Source organism: Cydia strobilella, chromosome Z (genome assembly GCF_947568885.1).
Source record: "Cydia strobilella chromosome Z, ilCydStro3.1, whole genome shotgun sequence".
In the NCBI taxonomy this organism is placed as follows: Eukaryota; Metazoa; Arthropoda; class Insecta; order Lepidoptera; family Tortricidae; genus Cydia; species Cydia strobilella.
In genome coordinates, this window is record NC_086068.1 from 37,089,755 (window position 1) to 37,110,966 (window position 21,212).

The following is a 21,212-nucleotide window of genomic DNA, read 5'->3' on the forward strand; positions in this document are numbered from 1 at the left end:
AGTAAGGTGTTGCCGCCGAATAGAATAGACGACGACGAGAATAGGTAAGTAATGAGGCCGGCAACCCCTTCACACGCCAAAGAATGTATAGTGCTTATCTCAAACATACGACGAAATAATAATACAAATATGATGATGATGATGACTGTTTAACGTCCTTATGTGATAGGTTATTCAGTGCGTGGGTTTATTAAAGGGGAACGAAAATTTTATTATTTTTGCGCTACGACTCACGGTTTAGGAGATACAGCCATATAAAGATATATTTCTTATCTTTTCTTATAGGGGAACGAAAATTTTATTATTTCTGCGCTACGGCGCACGGTTTAGGAGATACAGCCCTATAAAGATTTTTTTCTTTTTTAAATTCTATTATTTTTGCGCTACGACTCACGGTTTAGGAGATACAGCCCTATAAAGATATATTTCTTATCTTTTCTTATAGGGGAACGAAAATTTTATTATTTTTAGCTTTTAGGAGATACAGCCCTATAAAGATTTTTTTCATTTTTTTATCATTGTGTTTTTTTTGCGCTACTACTCACGGTTTAGGATAGGGGTTTCCCAAAGGGGAACAAAAATTTAATTAATTATTTTTGCGCTACGACTAGAGATGGGCGGCGGGTAAATACCCGGGGTAGATATCGGGTATTTACCCAATCTACCCGGTATTGACCTTTTCTACCCGAATTAGTGGGTATAAATAAAAGTTGGAAACGGAGTAATAAATTGAATTGAGACAATATAAATAACAGTTTTTTTGACAGTCATGTAGTAAGTGTAATAATACCAAGTGTAATATTCGTATTGACTAAAGAATTCGTCAAATGTTTAACACTCTCACGGCGGCCCACAAATTTTCGAGTACAGTAGGCCACTATGATTTTTGAGTAACTATCAGCGGGCCACGTCGTCCGCCGGCGGCCCACAAGCATACGAGTGCAGCAGGCCACTATATTTTTGTAAAGATTTTACGGGCAGGCCACATGGTACGCCGGCGGCCCACAAGAGTTCCAGTGCCGCAGGCCACTATAATTTTTCATCAGCTTCAATTTGCTTTATCAGCAGGCCATGTGGGCGGCCAGCGGGCCAAAGTGTAAACTTTACCGGCAGGCCACGTGGTACGCAATGATCCCACAAAAATTGAATTACCATATTTTCATCTTGCGACTCCTCTTCTCGTATAATGCAGATGCAGAATAGGCATACGCGTGGTACGGCGTCAAAAATAGGCAACTTTCCTTCTGTTTTGAAATAATGCAATTTTATTTGTGTCATTTAAAGCTCAACCAGATATTTCTTTTGCTTTCATTTAACAAAATCGACGGTCTCTTTAATGGCGTTGCCCTAAGTTTTGTGTTATCAAGGTGCCAATATGTTACGAATTTACAATGCCCAGGTTAGACGTGTTTAAATACCTACTAGAATCAACTTTGAGTTCATAAAAATAAAACTAAGAAAGTGCGAAGACATTTGTATTTTTTCTAAAAAATTAATTGAATGCCAACTTATCAATTAATGAATAGATAAATTCTGAACAGTATGGTCTATAAAAAATTTCAATAGGTACTACAAATAATTAAGAAAGTTTAGTCTAAAAACATATATAATGGGGGTACAGCTACGGTTAAGCTAGAAAAAGAAGGAGGAATCATCAATCTAGAAAAGGGCGTACGACAAGGAGATCCACTCTCGCCGAAACTATTCACCGCAGTGCTTGAGGATGTCTTTAGACGTTTTGAATGGGAAGGCTGTGGCCTAAGAATAAATGGCGAGTACCTTAGAAACTTAAGATTCGCTGACGACATCATCTTATTCGCAAAATCCTCTCATGAGCTCCAAACAATGCTAACAGACCTTGATACACAAAGCAAAGAGGTGGGCTTAAACATGAACGCATCTAAAACCAAGGCAATGACGAACAGAGAGAAAGAACTAATCACAGTGAACAATATTCCCATTGACTATGTGGATGACTATACATATTTAGGCCAAATAATTAAAATAGATAATATGTCAAGTAAAGAAACTGAGACACGTATAGGTCATGCTTGGAAGAGATATTGGTCATTCAGAGAAATAATGAAAGACAAAACAATGAACATCTCAGTTAAAGGAAAATTATTTAATACCTGCATACTCCCTATTTTAACATACGGATGCCAAACTTGGGCGCTCACCAAATCACAACAAACCAAACTTCGTACTTGCCAACGAAGCATGATGGGAAAGAGGAAAATAGATAAAATCAACCACAACATAATCAGGAAAGCTACAAAGACCCAAGATGTGGAGCAAAAACTGAGAACACTTAAATGGAAATGGGCTGGCCATGTAATTAGAGGAGAAGACAAATGGAACAAATCAGCAACACTATGGTACCCAAGAGAAGGCAAGAGAAAGAGAGGAAAACCTTTCAGAAGATGGCAGGATGATCTGGTAAAGACAGCTGGCCAAACCTGGAATAGACTGGCACAGAAGAGAGAAGAATGGAAAATGTTGGGGGAGGCCTTTGCCACAGGGCACACAGAATTAGCAATGGAAGGTAATTAAACAAACGATACCACATATTCTGATAAAAGGCTATAAAATAAATAAAATAAAAATAGTCTAAAAACAAAAGGGGTGATCAACCCTCCCCAGTTTTTCCCTATGTGTGTGTGTGTGTGTGTGTGTGTGGTTTTTTTAGGGTTCCGTACCCAAAGGGTAAAAACGGGACCCTATTAATAAGACTCCGCTGTCCGTCTGTCCGTCCGTCTGTCCGTCTGTCTGTCTGTCACCAGGCTGTATCTCATGAACCGTGATAGCTAGACAGTTGAAATTTTCACAGATGATGTATTTCTGTTGCCGCTCTAACAACAAATACTAAAAACAGAATAATATAAATATTTAAATGGGGCTCCCATACAACAAACGTGATTTTTTTGCTGTTTTTTCCGTAATGGTACGGAACCCTTCGTGCGCGAGTCCGACTCGCACTTTTTTTTATTTGCGCACTGGCTTTACATGCTACGAGCTGGGGTGGGGAATACAAAATGTATTTTTTTGTCTAAAAACTGTGCATACGAGTATATCCACGCGGATTTACAGTGTCGGTTAAGTAATATTTTATAAGTAATCATTGTTGACATTCTTTTTGTATTGTATTTTAATTTTGCTTTTATTATTATTATTATTATTTTGTGTCGTATCAAATATCAACGAAATCGGTTCGGTGGTTTAAGCGTAAAGAGGAGTTTTATATATATATTTTTTTTTAATTTTGTTTTTACTTAGGAATGGTGTCAATGTTGATACCATAAATGTATTCAGCACCCCCGATTAATACGAAAACGATCCCAAACCCGGCCTAGCAACTTCACTGATGTAGATAATCAAGATAAAAATGAGAGCCCTAAATAAACCTTCAAAAGCGGATATTTCAAAAACTATACATCTTGTATAGAAAAACTTGACTGAATAAAACTTGTAACAAATTAAATCTCTTTTCATTTTGTATAAGTGGCCAAGTCGTTCAGATGCATAGTTTCCGAGATATAATAAAAAAAACCGAAAAATAGAACCTTCAAACCCCCCTCTCCCCCCCCCCCCCCAGCACCAGGGTTACGGCCGGGGACTTTTGATATGTTCATCTCCTAACTAGTCCAAACAAAGCTACGAAGTTAAAAATTGTGTTCCTAGCATTTCCCTCTATACCTTTTTTTGGGCATTTATTTCCTGGCCTATAATTTACGGGTGATGAGCTGATGAGTGAGTACGCGTACAAAAGGGGCTTCTTCCTAACATAAGTCTCTCCATTTAAGACAGAAAGTCGTAATACTTAGGTAAATACGAATATTTTAATTGCATGAATCTAGTATAACTGGATCGGTCATGAGGGGTGGGGGAAAATGACCGAACGGGATAGTCTTATGTATCTTTCAGTAGGAGTAGCAGAGAAAGCGCTGTTATTGTTTGTCCTTGTCACAGTTTCACTTTTCCACCGCTGCCACAACCGAGGTTGTGGCAAACAAATAAGTACGTGACATGTCATGTTTGTTCGTTGCTTGTCTAATTATTGTTGTTTTGTATGAAATTGTGCTTTCTCTTATGAAATATAGTGATGGTTAGCGTTTTGAATGCTTGAACTTTGATAAAATAATGGTGAATTGTTCTGTAATCGGCTGTAATAGCCGCTCTGAGCAAAAATATGAGATCATAACCTTTCACACGTAAGTACGGTATATTTTACACCTTCCTCTTAACGCAATATGTGAGAATAACATCGTTAAATTACGTTACACTCAAAGCAATGTAGAATCAAACGATTTCAATAAAAATATCACAATTATTTACGCAAATTAACAAAACATTATTTGTAAAATTATCCGCCCAAATTACGTAGGTAGGTAGGAGTCTGAGGTCAGCCATTGTTAAACCATGTTAGGGATACCAGATGAAAATATCATAATTTTATGGGTAACTAGCTTTTGCCCGCGACTTCGTCTGCGTGGACTTAGTAACCGCAGCTAGAGTAAGAATAGCGCCTGGAGAAAGTCTTATAGCAATTATTCAATTTGAGCATATTATGCATACAAATTAGCAGACACTTCATTAATTATCTCAATTCCACCCCGCTTTTTACTTTCTTAAGGGATGATTTTCGGAATAAAAACGATCCTATGTCCTTCTCAGGGACTCAACCTATCTCTATGCCAAATTTCATCTAAATCGATTCAGCGGTTTAAGCGTGAAGAGGGAACACACAGACAGACAGACACAGACTTTCGCATTTATAATATTAGTATGGATTTTGACCTCGAAGTTTCTTCGTACTTCTAATTCCAAAAAAAAAAAACAAATGTTGTGAAGATAAAATGTGGTGTACATTAATTGGTGTGATTGCGATTTGTGATTTCTTTAAATTAAAACCCATAAGTAATACATTTTATTTTACATTTTATTTACTAAACATGTTTAGTTTTGTACCACCTGCGCGAATTATAGGAGGTATTTCATTGTTCATACGCCTAAAAAGAACGGCCCATTGACATTTTATTTTACATTTTTTTAATACCGTCAAACAAGCTAACTTTGCCTCCAGGGTAATCGCCCCAACGTGATATCAAATATTGGGGTAATTTTTACCAATATGGTATCCCTACGTTTATGACGTCATTTATGTCTATCCCTAACGGGCGCACGCGGTAGGCCGCATCTATAGAAATATACTAGATCTATGTTTAATTGTAATGTTATTTTTTTCTTTGATGGTCGGATTCATTTGCAGTAAAACAACTTCTTCTGCGTTACACGTGTAATTTTAGCCCTTATACAAAAAATATTTCGGTTCGGTTCGGTTTGGTAATTAGGATCACATTTTACACGGTGTATAAAATGACGACAATTTTCTTCAAAATTTACAAAAACACTTTTTCAACAGAATAATTTAACGGGTGGTTGTGGATGTCTGTCTTCCGCATAAAGGGAAGAATACAAAATGATGTAATTATTTTGATTAAAAAAGATATTAAAATTGGCAGTTCGTTTAGTGCGACGTCCGGTTATTACGACGTAATATCAGCGGTCCCTTGAACGTGGTTATAACCGGACTCTACTGTACTATAATATAGTGTGGAAAAATTAATGGGCACTGAAGGGAAAGTACCTTAAAACCTTAAGTTAACTCATTTTCCTAATAGGAAACATTCTTTTATTTTTTTAAAGAAACAAAAGTACATTTAAAGATTTTTTAAATTCACTTGTCTCGCCCGAGAATCAAACCGACTAAAAATTTCTCGTTCGTTAATGATAACATTTCTCCAAGAAACATTAGGTCATAATCATAAGGCGGGATTCCACCAGTGTGCGGCACTGTGCTGCACATTGTATGGCACATTTGATGGACTCACGCGTGTGAACATGAACAAAATGTGCGCGTACTTCATGGCAATGTTCGCGCACAACCGCGAACTCGTGTTCGCGCACTCATTCAGTCTTATTCCAGTGATGGACTCGCTGCGGGGCACACGCACGTTGTTCACGTACTCAGTTGTGCTTCCGCTGCCGAAGCGAAAACATTTTTTTCTACTCGTCGAGTATAATCTGTGTAATACAACTTCACATGCAACACTACAACCTTACTCTTTTCAACGTCAGATAGTTTATGACACTTCCGAATCGAGCATAAGAATTTTATCGATACGGTTTAGTCAATAGGCTATTTGACTAATTTTTGAAAATGGTTTTAATTGATTGTTTATGACTTAATAATTACACTACATTGATATTTCCGTGAAATTTACTGTATTAAATATAAAAAAACAATGTTAAAGTTTATTTATTTTGAACGCGCCTTAAACGCTGTTTTTGCAAAGGGGTTAATCACGTGACACGTGTGACGTCACACGCGAGTAGACTCAGTCAATGACCTTAGTAAATCTTATGGTTTATGTGCATTGAATTGATTATTTCACTGTTAAATGGTGTATAGTGCCGCAATGTTCAAGTACGACTATAAAAAATCCAGACAAATTGTTTGTTTCCGTTCCAACGAATCCCAAAAAAAGAAAAAAATGTGTTTAAAACTAGCGCGAAGAGACCCAAAGAGCATTTTAGCGCATACAAATGTTTTTATGTGTGAAGACCACTTCGATGTAAGTAATATTTAACTGTAAATAAATATGGTAGTTAAAGCAGCGGATTTTGTTGTATTTAACGAAACAAGATCTAGGTATTTAATGTATTACTACATAACCTCATAACATAGCTCTTTCAGCATTAGTAGGTAGTTAGTAGCATACTTTTTCTTTCAAACTAAAGTGCAGTATGGAGATACTATTCTCGTCATCGTATTCTATATATATATCGTCGTCGTATTCGTATCATCGAAATCGAAATGTTCGTAAATAAACAATTTCTACGTATACTCACACAGCTGTTTTTACATTTTTAAGTTCCGCAGCATAGTAATCCGGATTATCTTTAAAGAAAAGTGCAACCATTAATGCGTCTGTCTGGTAGGTTGCCGCTATCAGCTTTCGCATATTTCGGCTCCATTTTAAGATTCTTATGAATATTGTGCTACTAGATATACGGATAAATCGGAATATATCAGAAAAGTGTGGAACAATAACTAAAATTAACTAAATACAAAAAAAACAGTTAAAACACTCAAGGCAAACAAGAATGTTTACCCGCGTGTGACGTCATCCGAGCGTTGACCAATCACAGAGCGTTCACGTCCCTGATGAAATTTCAAAAAATATTAAATTTTCTTTCGTTTATTTTCCAAAAACTAAACATAATTTACATTCAAATATAGTGAAATATACTTTATTAGTTTATTATCTTTCAGGATGACAGCAATTCGTTATATATTTTTAATGTTGTCAAATACCCTATTATAAAAATCTCGCGTATCTTAGCTGTATACTTTTGGTTTTGGTTTGGTTTGGTGGTATGATTCTACTATAGTTGAAAGTATTAGTTTTATGTGTCGTAGAAAAAGTATTGTATACAATAGTGATATAATCAATCTTTTCAATCTCGTACCTTACTTAAGCAACTCAGCAAGCTTCGTTGCTTAAACACGGTACTCGACTGAAAAGCTCTCGATTATATCACGATTGTATAAAATGCTAGTTTGATCGCAAAAATTTATTGATTTGAATTTTTTGCCTTATGAATAGGGAATATTACGCGAAGATCTGCGTAGGGGGCGCCAGAGCGCCACTACTACAATCTGAGGGCCTATCTTGAAAAAGAAAATTTCTTTATCTAACATCTCTGTCACTCTTGCATATTCGAGCGATAAAGAGGCAGATAGCGAATTTCCGGATTCGCGATTTAGGTTCTCTGTAAGCAAACTGCCATGATGCATCAATGTCATATTTTATTATCTCTGAAAACTTGTCAAAAACCTGTTAAAGGTACAGTATGTATAAGTTAATCTATGGTTTACTAAAAAGGCTAGTCCTGCACTCTGGTGGCAGAGCATTGCAGTAATATCCCCTATTGGACGAATTCTAAAATCATAGAATTTATACAAGCTATAAAAACTCATCCAGTACTGTGGGATACGAGTAATTCTGATTATAAAAATATAATATAATAGGATAGGATAATAAAAAGATAACTTATAAAAATATGATAATAAATAGAAATAAAAAAGCATCATGCATCTCAAAAGATAGCTGGTTCAAAATCTTCGGGCTCTGGGATTTCAGATATACTTTTTATTTATTTCATATTTCTAGGTGAACATGTTCGTGTGCAAATGTGCTCCACTGAACGTTTACAGAAGTTACATACATAGCTTCGTCGCGTCGGTGGAGATAGATGCGCAACTCAGTGCGTGCACAAAATGTTCATAAACAAATGTGCTGCACTGAACTTTGGGGAAATCCCACCTTTACACTCCTCTGTCGTACAAAATATCCATAAAATCGAATATTTAGTACTCAATAATATTTTAGACAAGCAAAATTGAAAAATAAAAGATCTTTGAATGCAGTTTTGTTATTTAAAAAAATAAAAAATGTTTCCTTTAAATAAAATGAGCTAGCTGAAGGTTTTAAGGCACTTTGCCTCCAGGGCCCGTTAATTTTTTCCACCCTGTATCATAAATATCATAATAGATATGAATGTTGTAGGATTTTTTTTTAGATAGGTTTAGTTTTTGTAGTTTTATTTTATTATTTTGTTTCATACAATTAATGTAACTAAATAGTATATTATATTTATCATCTTTTCAATGAAGATTTTGAGAGATAATAGATATAATAATAACCTATCTACGAGTAAGTTTGTAAACACCGACCTTACTAAAACTACATCCCATTTGCCGGCCGAGTTGCCCAGGCTCCTGCGCACCATGTGTTTCGTCCAGCCCGGCGGCAGCCGCTTGTCCTCTACCTGCAATGGGCGTCACCACTGCTAATACTAATATATTATATTAACTTACAAACATACACAGTGGAAACTGTAACTGTCATTCATAAGTTTCGTACAAATTATTTTCACAGCAGCCAAGAAATCGAATTTACAAAGATACTTGAAACAACAAGATTACTTTCAACGATTCAAAGTTTGCAAAAACTCATATAAAAGAAGTGGATCATTTTTTAATGTCATAAAAAGTATTGTATATGAGTGTAGGTAGCGTTAAGAAGTGGGTATGTGTAGTGTAGGTACCATGACGCTGCGGCGCGGGAGCGGCGAGTCGCCGCTGGCGGGCGCCTCGCTGACGGCGCCCTCGGGCTGGCCGTCCACCCACCGCGCGCACCACTCGCCGGGCAGCAGCGCGGCCTCGGGCGCCGCGCACTCGCCGCGCCGCGAGCTCGCCAGCTCCTCCGTCTTCAGCATGATCTCCTGCCGCATCGCCTCCACCTGCTTTTTCATCTCCTCCAACTGACACTTCACCTTCTCCACTTGTTTTTTAACTTTTTTCTCTTGCATCAACCTCAACTTCTTTCCTTTTTTTACTTTCGACGAACTTTTTGATTTCTTTTGCTTTTCTTTTTCGTTGTTGTTGGTTTCTACCGGGTTTACGACCGGCTGAACGTCTTCCGGTACTATTTCTTCTTTAACTACTTCAGGTTTTATCTCTTTCTTTTCCACTTTGTTTATGCCATCCTCTAACTTTGTGATCGCTTCCTTAATTTTACCGATGACTTCCTCGTGCTTGACTCCATCCTGAATTTCAAACGGTTTTGTTTCCTCTTCCATTACCTTATTTTAAAAACAAACATACATCAATGTACAAACATCCTGATAAATACTTTTAGTTTAACACGGTCTGTAAAGATAAATAAACGGATGGTCCGATTAGAGAATTAAATGTATGGATGTCATTTAATATAATATGCAGATACTATTATATTATATTATATTATATTATATTCACTCTCTATATTTCTCTGATGTTAATTGACAATATAATTGTGTGGCGTGCACGCACAAATGTTATTCGAGAACATAAGATCGCCAATCCCACTATGAAATTGTGTACGTGTGTTGTGGACGCTAGATGAGATTGACAATTTAATTTCTGATCAAATTGGTTATTTTCATACATACATACACAAAGAAATGATTTAATTAAGAAAAAGTAATAAACTTACGACATCGAGGTCTTGTTTGACCACTGCATTACATATGTCCAATGCGTTTGTCTGGTCATCAGGCTTTATGTCATTAGCATTAGAATCCATGACTTCTTCATCAGGTGGCTCCATTTTAACTTCCACTTCAGGTTCGTCGGCGCCGGCGCACACTGTACCAATAATAGATGCAACGGCTTCTGTACATAACAAGACATAAAATGCTTAGGCTGCGTTTCCGCCAGAGATGTGCGAGGATGCGTAGCGAGCAAGGTGTTTTTTAAAAACCAATAGAATCACTTTATTTGTTTTCCTCGCTCAGCGTGTAGTGATTTTATTGGTTCATCTCTGGTGGAAACGCAGCCTTATATTTAGCAGTTAAACATGATTAACTTTTTTAAACCATTGCAAGTATTTCCTCTCTACCAACACTTCATTCCTATAGTATAGTACATAACGGTTTCAGGATACTGTTGGAGCTGATACGCTTTTGCAGTGTGTCAGGCATGTTTGCCGAAGCTAGGGAATGCAAACCGGTTAACCGGTTAACCAAGACATAAAAAGACCTAAAAAACCTAAAAAGACCTAAAAAGGTATAAAATAGCTTCAAAATAAATTATTTTAAATGTAATGTAATCGTTATGTTAAAAACTGTAATAGATGTCATATATTACAGTTTTTAATTTATATATATAGGTAGTACTGTCTACTTAAAAAAAAAACAAATCAAAATATTTAATAAAATAATGTGATTTGTTCCCAAACTTGTAATCGTTATGTATTATTTATTATTTTTCAATGTGTAAACCAAACTTGAAATTTTTTTTTGGAAGTTGTTAATGCCATCCTCATTATTTTTATAAGTGTCTTATCTCCCTGACAAATCCTGACAGTCGCGCTCTTATAAAGAACGCGACCGATCGTCAATATACGTCGAAAAGTGTGACTACTTAAAAACAAACCCAAATCAAAAATTATTACATTTGTTCCCAAACTTGTGCATTTTTTATTTGTTATTATTAAGAATATAAAACTGAATTAAATAACCTTAAAGACATATGGCGTTATTCATGAACGCCTTACTGGCCTGAATTAGCTGTGAATCGTTTGTCTTTATCTGTCATTTTGACTTATTACAAACTAGCTGAGCCCGCGGCTTCGCCTGCGTGGAATTCGGTCTGTGTCAGTAAGCGGCTAATTCACCCCTAATTTATCTCCCTCTCCCCTGGAGGCGGAACTTGAAGTAAAGTTGACAGATGGATACGCTAGAGGACTGTAGTCCAGATAAAATATTTTACAATTAGGTACCACTAAATAAAACTACACTCCAAAATCAATATTTTTTTGACCTTATTCAATTTTTTGACGTGATTTAAACGACATAGAGTAGTAGGTGTATATCGAACGATACAGTACCATTTTTGTATTTTTACGTCCTTGACTGTACCTATCCAAACCATGTCCATGGCAAATATCATCCAAATCGGCCCCTCCAGTCAAATCAGTCTAAGCATGACGCCGGCGGCGCGCAGCGTCTGCCCCTACGACTTGTTGATGGTCATGGCGAAGCAGACGCTCACGGGAACCTGTAGGCGCTTGAAGCGGAACGGGAAGTTGCTCGGGATGAGGGGGATGCGCGAGATGAACACGGCTTCTCCGGCGCCACACTCCGTCAGAATCTGCGCCTACATACCTAGTCGGCTCATAAGTTCTGTCATATACATAGTATCAAATAAAATCAAAAGTTTAAGTTTATTCCGTATAATTTGTACAGCGTTTGAAAGCTTATAAACTAGAGAATCTAAATGTATAACATTTATTCAAAATGACCGCCATAATTATCTACACAGGCTTGAAGTCTTCGTGGCCAGTCGTCAATGGATTCACGCACCACTTTCATGTCGATATTGGCCACTGCCGTAGCAAGAGATTTTTTCAGCGAGTCTAGATTTGCATGAGGTTTTGAGCACACCTTTTCCTCTAAATACTGCCATATTTTATAGTCTAAAGGATTAAGATCTGGGCTAGAGGAGGGCCAATCTTCATGCCGTATAAAGTCGATTTTATTGGAGGCGAGCCAGGCTTGTGTAGACTTTGCCTTATGGGCTGGAGCAGAGTCCTGCTGGAAAACCCAATGCTGGTTTAGAAACATCGTATGGGATAGTGGTTTCACAATATTAGTCAACACCGTGTCTTGGTACACTTTGGCACTAGTTTTTACTCCTTTCTCACAAAAATGCATACTAGTGACGCCCGCATAAGAAACTCCCAGCCAAACCATCACAGATGAAGGATGATGACCTCTTTGAATACGGGGAATGCTATTAGACGCTTCTTTACTATTGCGAGCGTACACTCTATCATTTTGTTTATTACAGTTTTCTTCTATGTCAAAAATTTTCTCGTCCGAAAACAGTATACAACGGTGCTTATTTTTAGCGTACTTCTTCAATAAAGCTTTAGATCTTTTAAGCCTTAAAGCTTTAAGCCGACCATTGAGAAGATGGCCAGTTTTTCGTTTATAAGCACGAAGTCTCAGGTCTTGATTAAGCACTCTTTTCACCGTGTTTTTGCTCAAACCCATCTGGAGGGCCATAACTTTTTGTTTCCTAGCGGGATTTCTGGCAATGCGTGCCCTAATTGCTTGTACAACCGCTGGAGTCCTAGCTGTACGCGGACGACCGCTTCTTTTCTTGTCATTTAAACTAGAGACCTCACTGTATCTTTCTATGGTACGATACACAAATCTTAGAGAGAATTTTAAATTTTCAAGTAGCTTAAAAATTTTAGTCGGCGAGTGACCACAACGATATAGTGCAATTATTGCGGTAGGGCTATCTTTAAGCGTCCACTCCATGTTGAAGAAAACAGAAAATTGCAAAATTATACTACTCAAATATTTAATAAAGATTCGAAATTCAAATGCAGAACGGTTTTTGTTTTAGGAGTTCCAAATTTAAATTTTAAAGGCCAGTGACAGAACTTATGAGCCGACTAGGTATGTATTGCGTACGATGTCTCTGGTATCACAATCGAGACTCGCGCTGGCTTGCAGTTTCAGCCGAAAGCGAAAGCGACCTGCCTGGCTAAAGCGCCACTGAGTCTCTCACCGTGGTCATTTTTCAGACTCCTGAGTAGGGAATGCAAAATAACAGATAACCGAGTATCGGTTTTGCTTCGGTTAAACTCGAACTCGAAACCGAAAATCGGTAAAAAACCGAGTAATCTCTAGGGTCCTAACTAAAGTGGTTGTACAATACTAACGCTATGGAATGTCCAGTTTAGCTAGAACCACTAACTAAATGGCTCAACAATCACGAAGCGTGTGTACAGTCAGCTGCAGAGAAAACGTACTTCCCTTGCATAGAAGTTTGTATTAATGGTGCTAAGTTAATAGTATTGCGGACTGTACATTGGTGACACTAAATCATTACAGAAAGACATTTAATATGTTTATGTGACTACTACATTTTCACGACCGGTCTGGCCTAGTGGGTAGTGACCCTGCCTGTGAAGCCGATGGTCCTGGGTTCGAATCCCGGTAAGGGCATTTATTTGTGTGATGAGCACAGATATTTGTTCCTGAGTCTTGGGTGTTTTCTATGTATTTATGTATTTGTATATTATATATATCGTTGTCTAAGTACCCACAACACAAGCCTTCTTGAGCTTACTGTCGGACTTAGTCAATCTGTGTAAGAATGTCCTATAATATTTATTTTATTTATTATTTATAGAAAGGCATTCAAATACGAGTGTAGGTTTATGAAATGAACGAAGTGAGTTCCAGAAAAAAGATCACACAGTGTTTGTTCGCTAATCATGTATACAGTTACATAAACGTCGTTAAGAAGTTAGGAATTCATCGTTAAGGGGGGAATCCCTCTGGGAAATGCTGCAACCGCGCCGGAGCGCGACCGCTACATTTGTGTTGCAGCAGAACTGAGGATGCCGGGTGCAGGGCGAAAGGTGAATATTCTGCGTCGTAAAGAAGAACCGACTCACTAGGGAGGATACCCGAAACAAAATTGAGTATGCCTAACGGCTCCAAGGTGGCAGCCTGGCTGCCTTACCATGGGCTTGGGTCTCTTCCTCTCAGTCGGATACTCTTGTCAGAGCAGTCGTGGCCATTGAGGTCGTTGTACGGCTTTTTTCGTAGTTTCTTGCCATGCTTCTCTATTTACTGCATTCCGCACGCACAGTTTTAAAGGTGACCCGGTGAGCGCTTTGACTTGGTCGGTCCATCGCATTGAGGGCCGCAATCTGGGTCTTGTGCCATCCACTCTGCCCTGGACAACAAGCCTCTCCATGGCGTCGTCTTCCTTGCGCGTAACGTGTCCGAAGTATCTAAGGATACGAGAGTGAACGATTGCCGAAAGTCGCTGTGTAACCTTGAGTTCCTGGAGAATGGATATATTAGTGCGATGCTGAGTCCACGATATCCGCAGCATCCTTCTCCAGCACCACATTTCCAAAGCATCAATGCGTTTCCGTTCACTCTCTCTTACTGCCCACGTTTCGGCACCGTAGAGCAACACTGGGAAAACGAGAGATCTTACGAGGCGAGTCTTCGTTGCCTTTGTGATGTTACGGCTTGGGCTTGGGTACAGTGGGCTAATCACTCGTTTACCCGAAAGTCCCGAAATTCAATGATTAAATCAAACGAAACAGTGCAAAACCGGACCGATCATAATACGACGACCTTTTGGCATGAAAACATGGATACAAATTGCTTGCTGGAACGTGCGACTGAGCGATGATAGCCGACTATTTATCCCAAGCAGAATGCTAATGACTCCTCTACATGATGGCCAAGCGCTAGACCAGCGAGATGGCCGCGCGATGGTTATGGGCTATGGCTGCTATACATGATGGCCCAGCGCTGACCAGCGAGATGGCCATGTGATGGTTGAGAACACGCACTGTGGAATGGGCCACGTGTAGATGCGTACGCACTGTTGTGTGGACGAAAAACCGACACCGTGGCCATCCCATCGCCATCCCGCCGCGCCATAAGCCATCCGAGACCGCTACCCTCTCTACACGCTGGCCCATCAGCATAGCTCACAGACCATGATTGCAGAGGCGTAGGCTATTGGGAAGACTTGGAGCGAACTCAAACACGAAGCTCAAGACCGATCAAGATGGCGGCGCAGGCGCACAGTCGGCACAGTGGACGCCCTCTGGCCCATCTAGACATTAAGTCAAGTAATTCAAGGAGTTAGGAGTTAAAGAGTTCCGTTCTGATCTTCATCAACGGGCCACTTCATCAAAGACGCTTTTTGAGTTCAAATGTTTGATTTTTTGATGAAAATATAAAACTCGCTATATTCATGCCTAAAAAAAATTAAGTTTTCTATGGATTCCATTATCACACCAAAGATTATGATAATAATGGGACCAATCTGTATGTAATATCTCTAGTTGGTGTTGCAGGCGTCCATAGGCTACGGTAATGATTACCATTAGGCGAGCCGTATGCTTGTTTGCCACCGACGTGGTACCAAAAAATATCTAAATAAAATCTTTCCAAAATCGGTTTAGGTATTCGTATATAATCTGTGGGTTTTTAATCTCAAGCTTTGACAACCCTTTTTCCTGTCTCTTTTTTTAGAATCAGGTTACCACATAATATACACTTACCTTAAATGAGATCGTAAATTATTGATTTGATACCTAGATTTAAAGAAAAGTTTGATTATCGATGAAAAATTAAAAACTCGAGACCGCGGTTTTTTTCATTACTCGGTTGCATTCCCTACTCCTGAGACCGTGCCCGTTGTAGCCTCAATGCGTTGCGAGACTCGCGAAAGATTCGATTTTTTTTCGGGAAGGCATGGTAACGCGTATAAGTCCCAAATCGTTTGACACTTACTCCGCAAACGACATAGAAAAATGTTATTTTTTTGAAGTGGCCATGTGTGGCCAAACCTTCGTGGCCATTATTAAGAGCGTTCTTACAAGAAAAGTCGAAATAATGTAAAATTGATGATATTCCCGACAAGATTTAAGATTTTACGCTCATTATTAGAAATAAAGAGTACTTGTTCCAGTAAGAGCGTCTTCTTATCTTTAGGAATATCGTTGTACATTTTAGAAAAAGGACTAATTAAATTAGTAATGATTTTTTTTCTGATGGTCGTTTACGAAAAACCGCGTGAAGCACTGAATTGTGAGCTCTTATTTGTAAATTTTGAGAAGTTTACTCTGCTAAAGTTGGATATTTTGTATTACTAATATCCTGTACTTTAGGAATATCGAACGATATTCTTCCTACATGCTTTTAAGAAAGAGAAAGTCAATGTTAAACGAATTGAATTTTCTCTTCGAACCAAGTGTAAATACGAAAATCTACTTAGTATCGAAGTCATTTTTATACACGAGCAATCTACAACGTTTGCTTATACTGTTGGTATACATTTGTGTTTATCAAATTCTACTTTAATTTTTTGGCAATTTTTTGAAAACTACTCTATATTGCCGATGACGCGCGCTGGCGATCTCAGTACCGCGGCAGAGCTTGAAGAGGTCGGACCTGTGTCGGTCGGCTCCGCACGTTTTCGACGTATTTCTGTTGCCGCTATAACAACAAATACTAAAAACAGAATAAAATGTGGTATTTCCTATAAAAAGGGACCTTATTGTCGATGGCGTTTACGCCATTATAAACGATGCTCCGATATAACTAAGACTGAACTTTTTTTTTTTTTAACTAAGAATAACAACTTATAATAATAAAAATTAAAAAACAAAACTACTCTTAATTAAAAAACATCTAAATAAGGCCCCCGCGGCATTGTGCCAAAGATGCTGGCAGCATTCCCTCGCTGAATGGCAATACTTATGCGCTGCGAGAGAAAGCCGCCAGCTCTCTGGTCACCGGTTGCGTCGACGAGCTTTTTGCTAAGTTCTTTAAAAAGAACTTTTGCGCTTGGACCCCACGGCCCCAGTGTCTCGACACCAAATGCCACAAAGTGGTATTGTGGGCCGAGACCTCGGTACTTTGCGAACTTTTTGCCTTCAGCCGCCTCGGCAGCCGCCCCAGCCCTGAACTGAACTTGTATAAGTTTTGAGTATGTATTACTCATCCTCCTTATGAACCCTGGCAGTACCTACTGGAACTTAGGTTTGGTGCAACATAGGCGCACACTGTTTTGATCATTCGACTCGTCTTGATGAGCAACTTGGGAGAGCAGTACTCATGATAGAGCTGATGCTGAACCGTAGCAGTACCTAGTGGAACTTAGGATTGGTGCAACATAGGCACACGCTGTTTTAGTCATCCGACTCGTCTTGACGAGCACTTAGGAGAGCAGTACCCATGATAGAGCTGATGCTGAACCCTGGCAGTACCTAGTGGATCTAAGGTTTGGTGCAACATAGGCACACGCTGTTTTAGTCATCCGATTCGTCTTGATGAGCACAGGAGAGCAGTACCCATGATAGAGCTGATGCTGAATCCTGGCAGTACCTAGTGGAACTAAGGTTTGGTTGACATATCAGTCAAATTTGACAGATTGACAGTTTTTGTCATTTTCAGGGAAAATTATCTTTTTGGGATAGAATTTAGCACCAAGTGTCATTGTTAAGTGTAGATTTATACTATCTGTCAAAATTGACATTTTTACAGTTTTGGATCCCAGATCCCATCAGGTGATCCGTCTGCTCGTTTGCCTCCTATTTCATAAAAAAAAAGATCGAAACGGCTTGTCCAATTTTGATAGGACCTTCAACATTAGTCATGGGATGGAAAATGTAGTTTGACACATCTGTTAAAACTGTCAAAATTGACAGTTTGACAGTTTTGGTCATTTTTAGTGAAAATTAACATGTTTTGTTAAAGTTTTGTACTAAGTGACATAGTTTAGTGTTGTTTGACATATCAGTCAAATTTGACAGATTGACAGTTTTTGTCATTTTCAGTGAAAATTATCTTTTTGGGATATAATTTAGCACCAAGTGACATTGTTAAGTGTAAATTTATACAATCTGTCAAAATTGTCATTTTGCGACATTTTGATATTTTTGGATCCCAAATCGAAACGGTTTGTCCGATTTTGATAGGACCTTCAACATTAGTCATGGGATGGAAAATGTAGTTTGACACATCTGTCAAAACTGTCAAAATTGACAGTGTGACAGTTTTTGTCATTTTTAGTGAAAATTAACATGTTTTGTTAAAGTTTGGTACTAAGTGACATAGTTTAGTGTTGTTTGACATATCAGTCAAATTTGACAGATTGACAGTTTTTGTCATTTTCAGTGAAAATGATCTTTTTGGGATAGAATTTAGCACCCAGTGACATTGTTAAGTGTAGATTTATACTATCTGTCAAAGTTGACAGTTTGTGACATTTTGACAGTTTTGGATCCCAAAACGAAACGGCTTGTCCGATTTTGATAGGACCTTCATCATTAGTCATGGGATGGAAAATGTAGTTTGACACATCTTTCAAAACTGTCAAAATTGACAGTTTGGCAGTTTTTGTAATTTTTTGTGAAAATCAACGTTTTGTTAAAGTTTGGTACTAAGTGACATAGTTTAGTGTTGTTTGACATATCAGTCAAGTTTGACAGATTGACAGTTTTTGTCATTTTCAGTGAAAATTATCTTTTTGGGATATAATTTAGCAAACAAACCATGTTCATTTTCACTAAAAAAGACAAAAACTGTCAATCTGTCAAATTTGACTGATATGTCAAACAACACTAAACAAAACTTTAACTTCAATGGCCATTAACGTCTCAAAAATTTAATTCGAATTAACTTTAATGCAATTGGTGCGTAATGGAATTGGTTAATGGCGGAACTAATGGTTAATGCAATTGATCAATGGTTAATTAAAATTAACAATTACGGCCAACACTGCTACATATAGCTAAAATAGTTTCGCTACCCAAGCGGTACGGTTACCCTGTACCTGTACCAAATGTAATGACGAAACATGTAAACAAGCGAGTATAATTTTAATTCTTTCTAGTATAAAATAATTCTTTTATAATACAAAAGTAAGTACATTTGCACTGGATTTAGTATTTTCGTACCAAATAACAATAATTAGGATTTTAAATTTTAAGTACAGTTAGTGTCGTTATAATTGTTTTCAGTATGCTTCACGAAGGATCAAGATTATTTAATCCATCATTGTAGTGCGAGCGAGAGAGAAAACGTGGTAGAAGGGAGCGGTATACTGAGCTCGCACAGCCCGCCGAAGCGCGTAAAATACCTAAACTCGCTCAACGCCGAAATGTAATAGCGCTCTTAAGAGGAAAGGGCACGGCCGCTTCTCCATACAAACGCAGTCTCCATTTTCCTCTATCATTATGAAAATATTTTTAGGTACATAATTTGATGTATATTTACCATAGCTAAACGCTACGATTTCTACGTTTGACTTTTTCAGATTTTTTTGATTATTGTAAAAATTAGGAGCGAAAAACTGATTTCAGGCAAATTTTTTAATGCTTCTCACTTTTATAATAAGTAATGAAACATTTCAAAAACACAAACGTACACGGGACATAGCTGTGGTTGATACACAACTAATTGTGTCAAAATATTTTGAATAATGTTAATATCAAGAGAGGAAAATGAGGACTAACAGTTGTACGAAAAGGTGATTTCGCGCGGGTCCTCCACTTTCGTCTTAGTGCTTAAAGGATGCGATACGTATGAATATGGATGCGATATAATTACGATTAGGTATTTGGCAGAATTAATCTTGGTGTTCCTAAGCCTAACGAGCGTTGGTGTGTTTAAGAAGAGGAGCTACCCAGATTTTTGATGTATAATAGGGGGTAAGGATGTTTAAGATTAGGTTCTAAGCAGTTAAGTATCATTTTCAACTAAATCAAAAGACGTATACATAGATTTCATGTAAATAAGTTCATGACGGTTATTGATTCCCCCTACAATATTACACCTTCCTTTTGAATGAATGAATGAATGAATATATATTTATTGCCACAACAGTGAATACAGAAAGCACAATATCAAAAAAGTTACTTAACCTATAAACATTATACCAGTCTTTTCAGTTTTAAGGTATTTTTTTTGGATAAAAACTACCCTATGTTCTTCTATGAGTCTCTATACCAAATTTATTCTAAATCGGTTCAGCGGTTATTGAATCCCATACGAACTTCTACCTCCCTTTTCACACCCTTAAGGGATGATGTTTGAGATTAAAACTATCCTTTGCTCTCCCCTAGGACTCAAACTATCTCTATACCAAATTTAAACTAAATTGGTTCAGCGGTTTAAGTGTGAAGAGGAATTAAAAAAAAGTATTACTTATTCATATTTTTTGTGTTTTCACTGCGGAATGGTGTCATTTTGATATCATAAATGAATTCGGCATACCCGATTTATACAAAAACGATACCTTACTTGGCCTAGTAGCTTAAATGATGTAGTTATCAAGATACAGTTTTTACCCCCTTTTTCACCACCTTGGGGGATGAATTCTTGAAAACGCTGTAATCACTTTTCCTGTATTACAATAATATGCCCATATACAGTTTCAAGTAACGCACTCGAAAAAAAATTTGATCTCCATACAAACTTTCAACCTCTTTTTCACCTCCTTAGGGGATGCATTTTCAAACACGCTGAAATTAGTTTTCTTGTATTTCAACAATATTTTTTTTACGAAGTTTCAAATTGCTAGCTTAAAATAAATCTTGAACCCCATACAAACTTTCATCCCTTTTTTTTAACCCCCTTAGGGGCAAAATTTCTCAATTTTTTATAGCCTATAACCTGGCCGTGGTTTTTTTCGACAGATTAGTAAAGTTTGCATCAAAATCCGTTCAGCCGTTTTCATTTGATGCGCGGTCAAATAAACAGACAAACTAGACAAAAAATTCTAAAAACTGTTGGAACGTGTTCTGTTATCGATTGTAAGTATCCCCAGCCAATTTTTTTTTTTCGAATATCTTTCATGTACAGACTTGCGACCCTCTCCGTTCCGTTCCGTTCCGTTCTGTGACTACACCAGCCAGCAGTTACTGCTGCAAGGACTCAGAGGCGTTGGTCACAGAAGAGAGGGAGGGGAGGAGAGGCTCATCGAGCTTGCTCAAATGCACGTGCTGGCACGATCCAGGCCGTCGGTCAGAGGCTTATGCTAC

At 38.0% G+C, this 21,212-nt stretch overlaps 1 protein-coding gene across 1 annotated transcript in view; it reads right to left on the bottom strand.

Annotated features, from left to right (window-relative positions):
• Positions 1–21,212, bottom strand: part of LOC134754965 (uncharacterized) — a 93,887-nt gene that overhangs the window by 28,233 nt on the left and 44,442 nt on the right. Inside the window, exons 6-8 of the mRNA XM_063691459.1 lie at positions 10,104–10,282; positions 9,175–9,711; positions 8,801–8,895 (exon numbers count right to left, since the gene is read on the bottom strand). Coding sequence (XP_063547529.1) covers positions 8,801–8,895; positions 9,175–9,711; positions 10,104–10,282 — 811 coding nt within the window. The remainder of the gene's footprint in view (positions 1–8,800; positions 8,896–9,174; positions 9,712–10,103; positions 10,283–21,212) is intronic.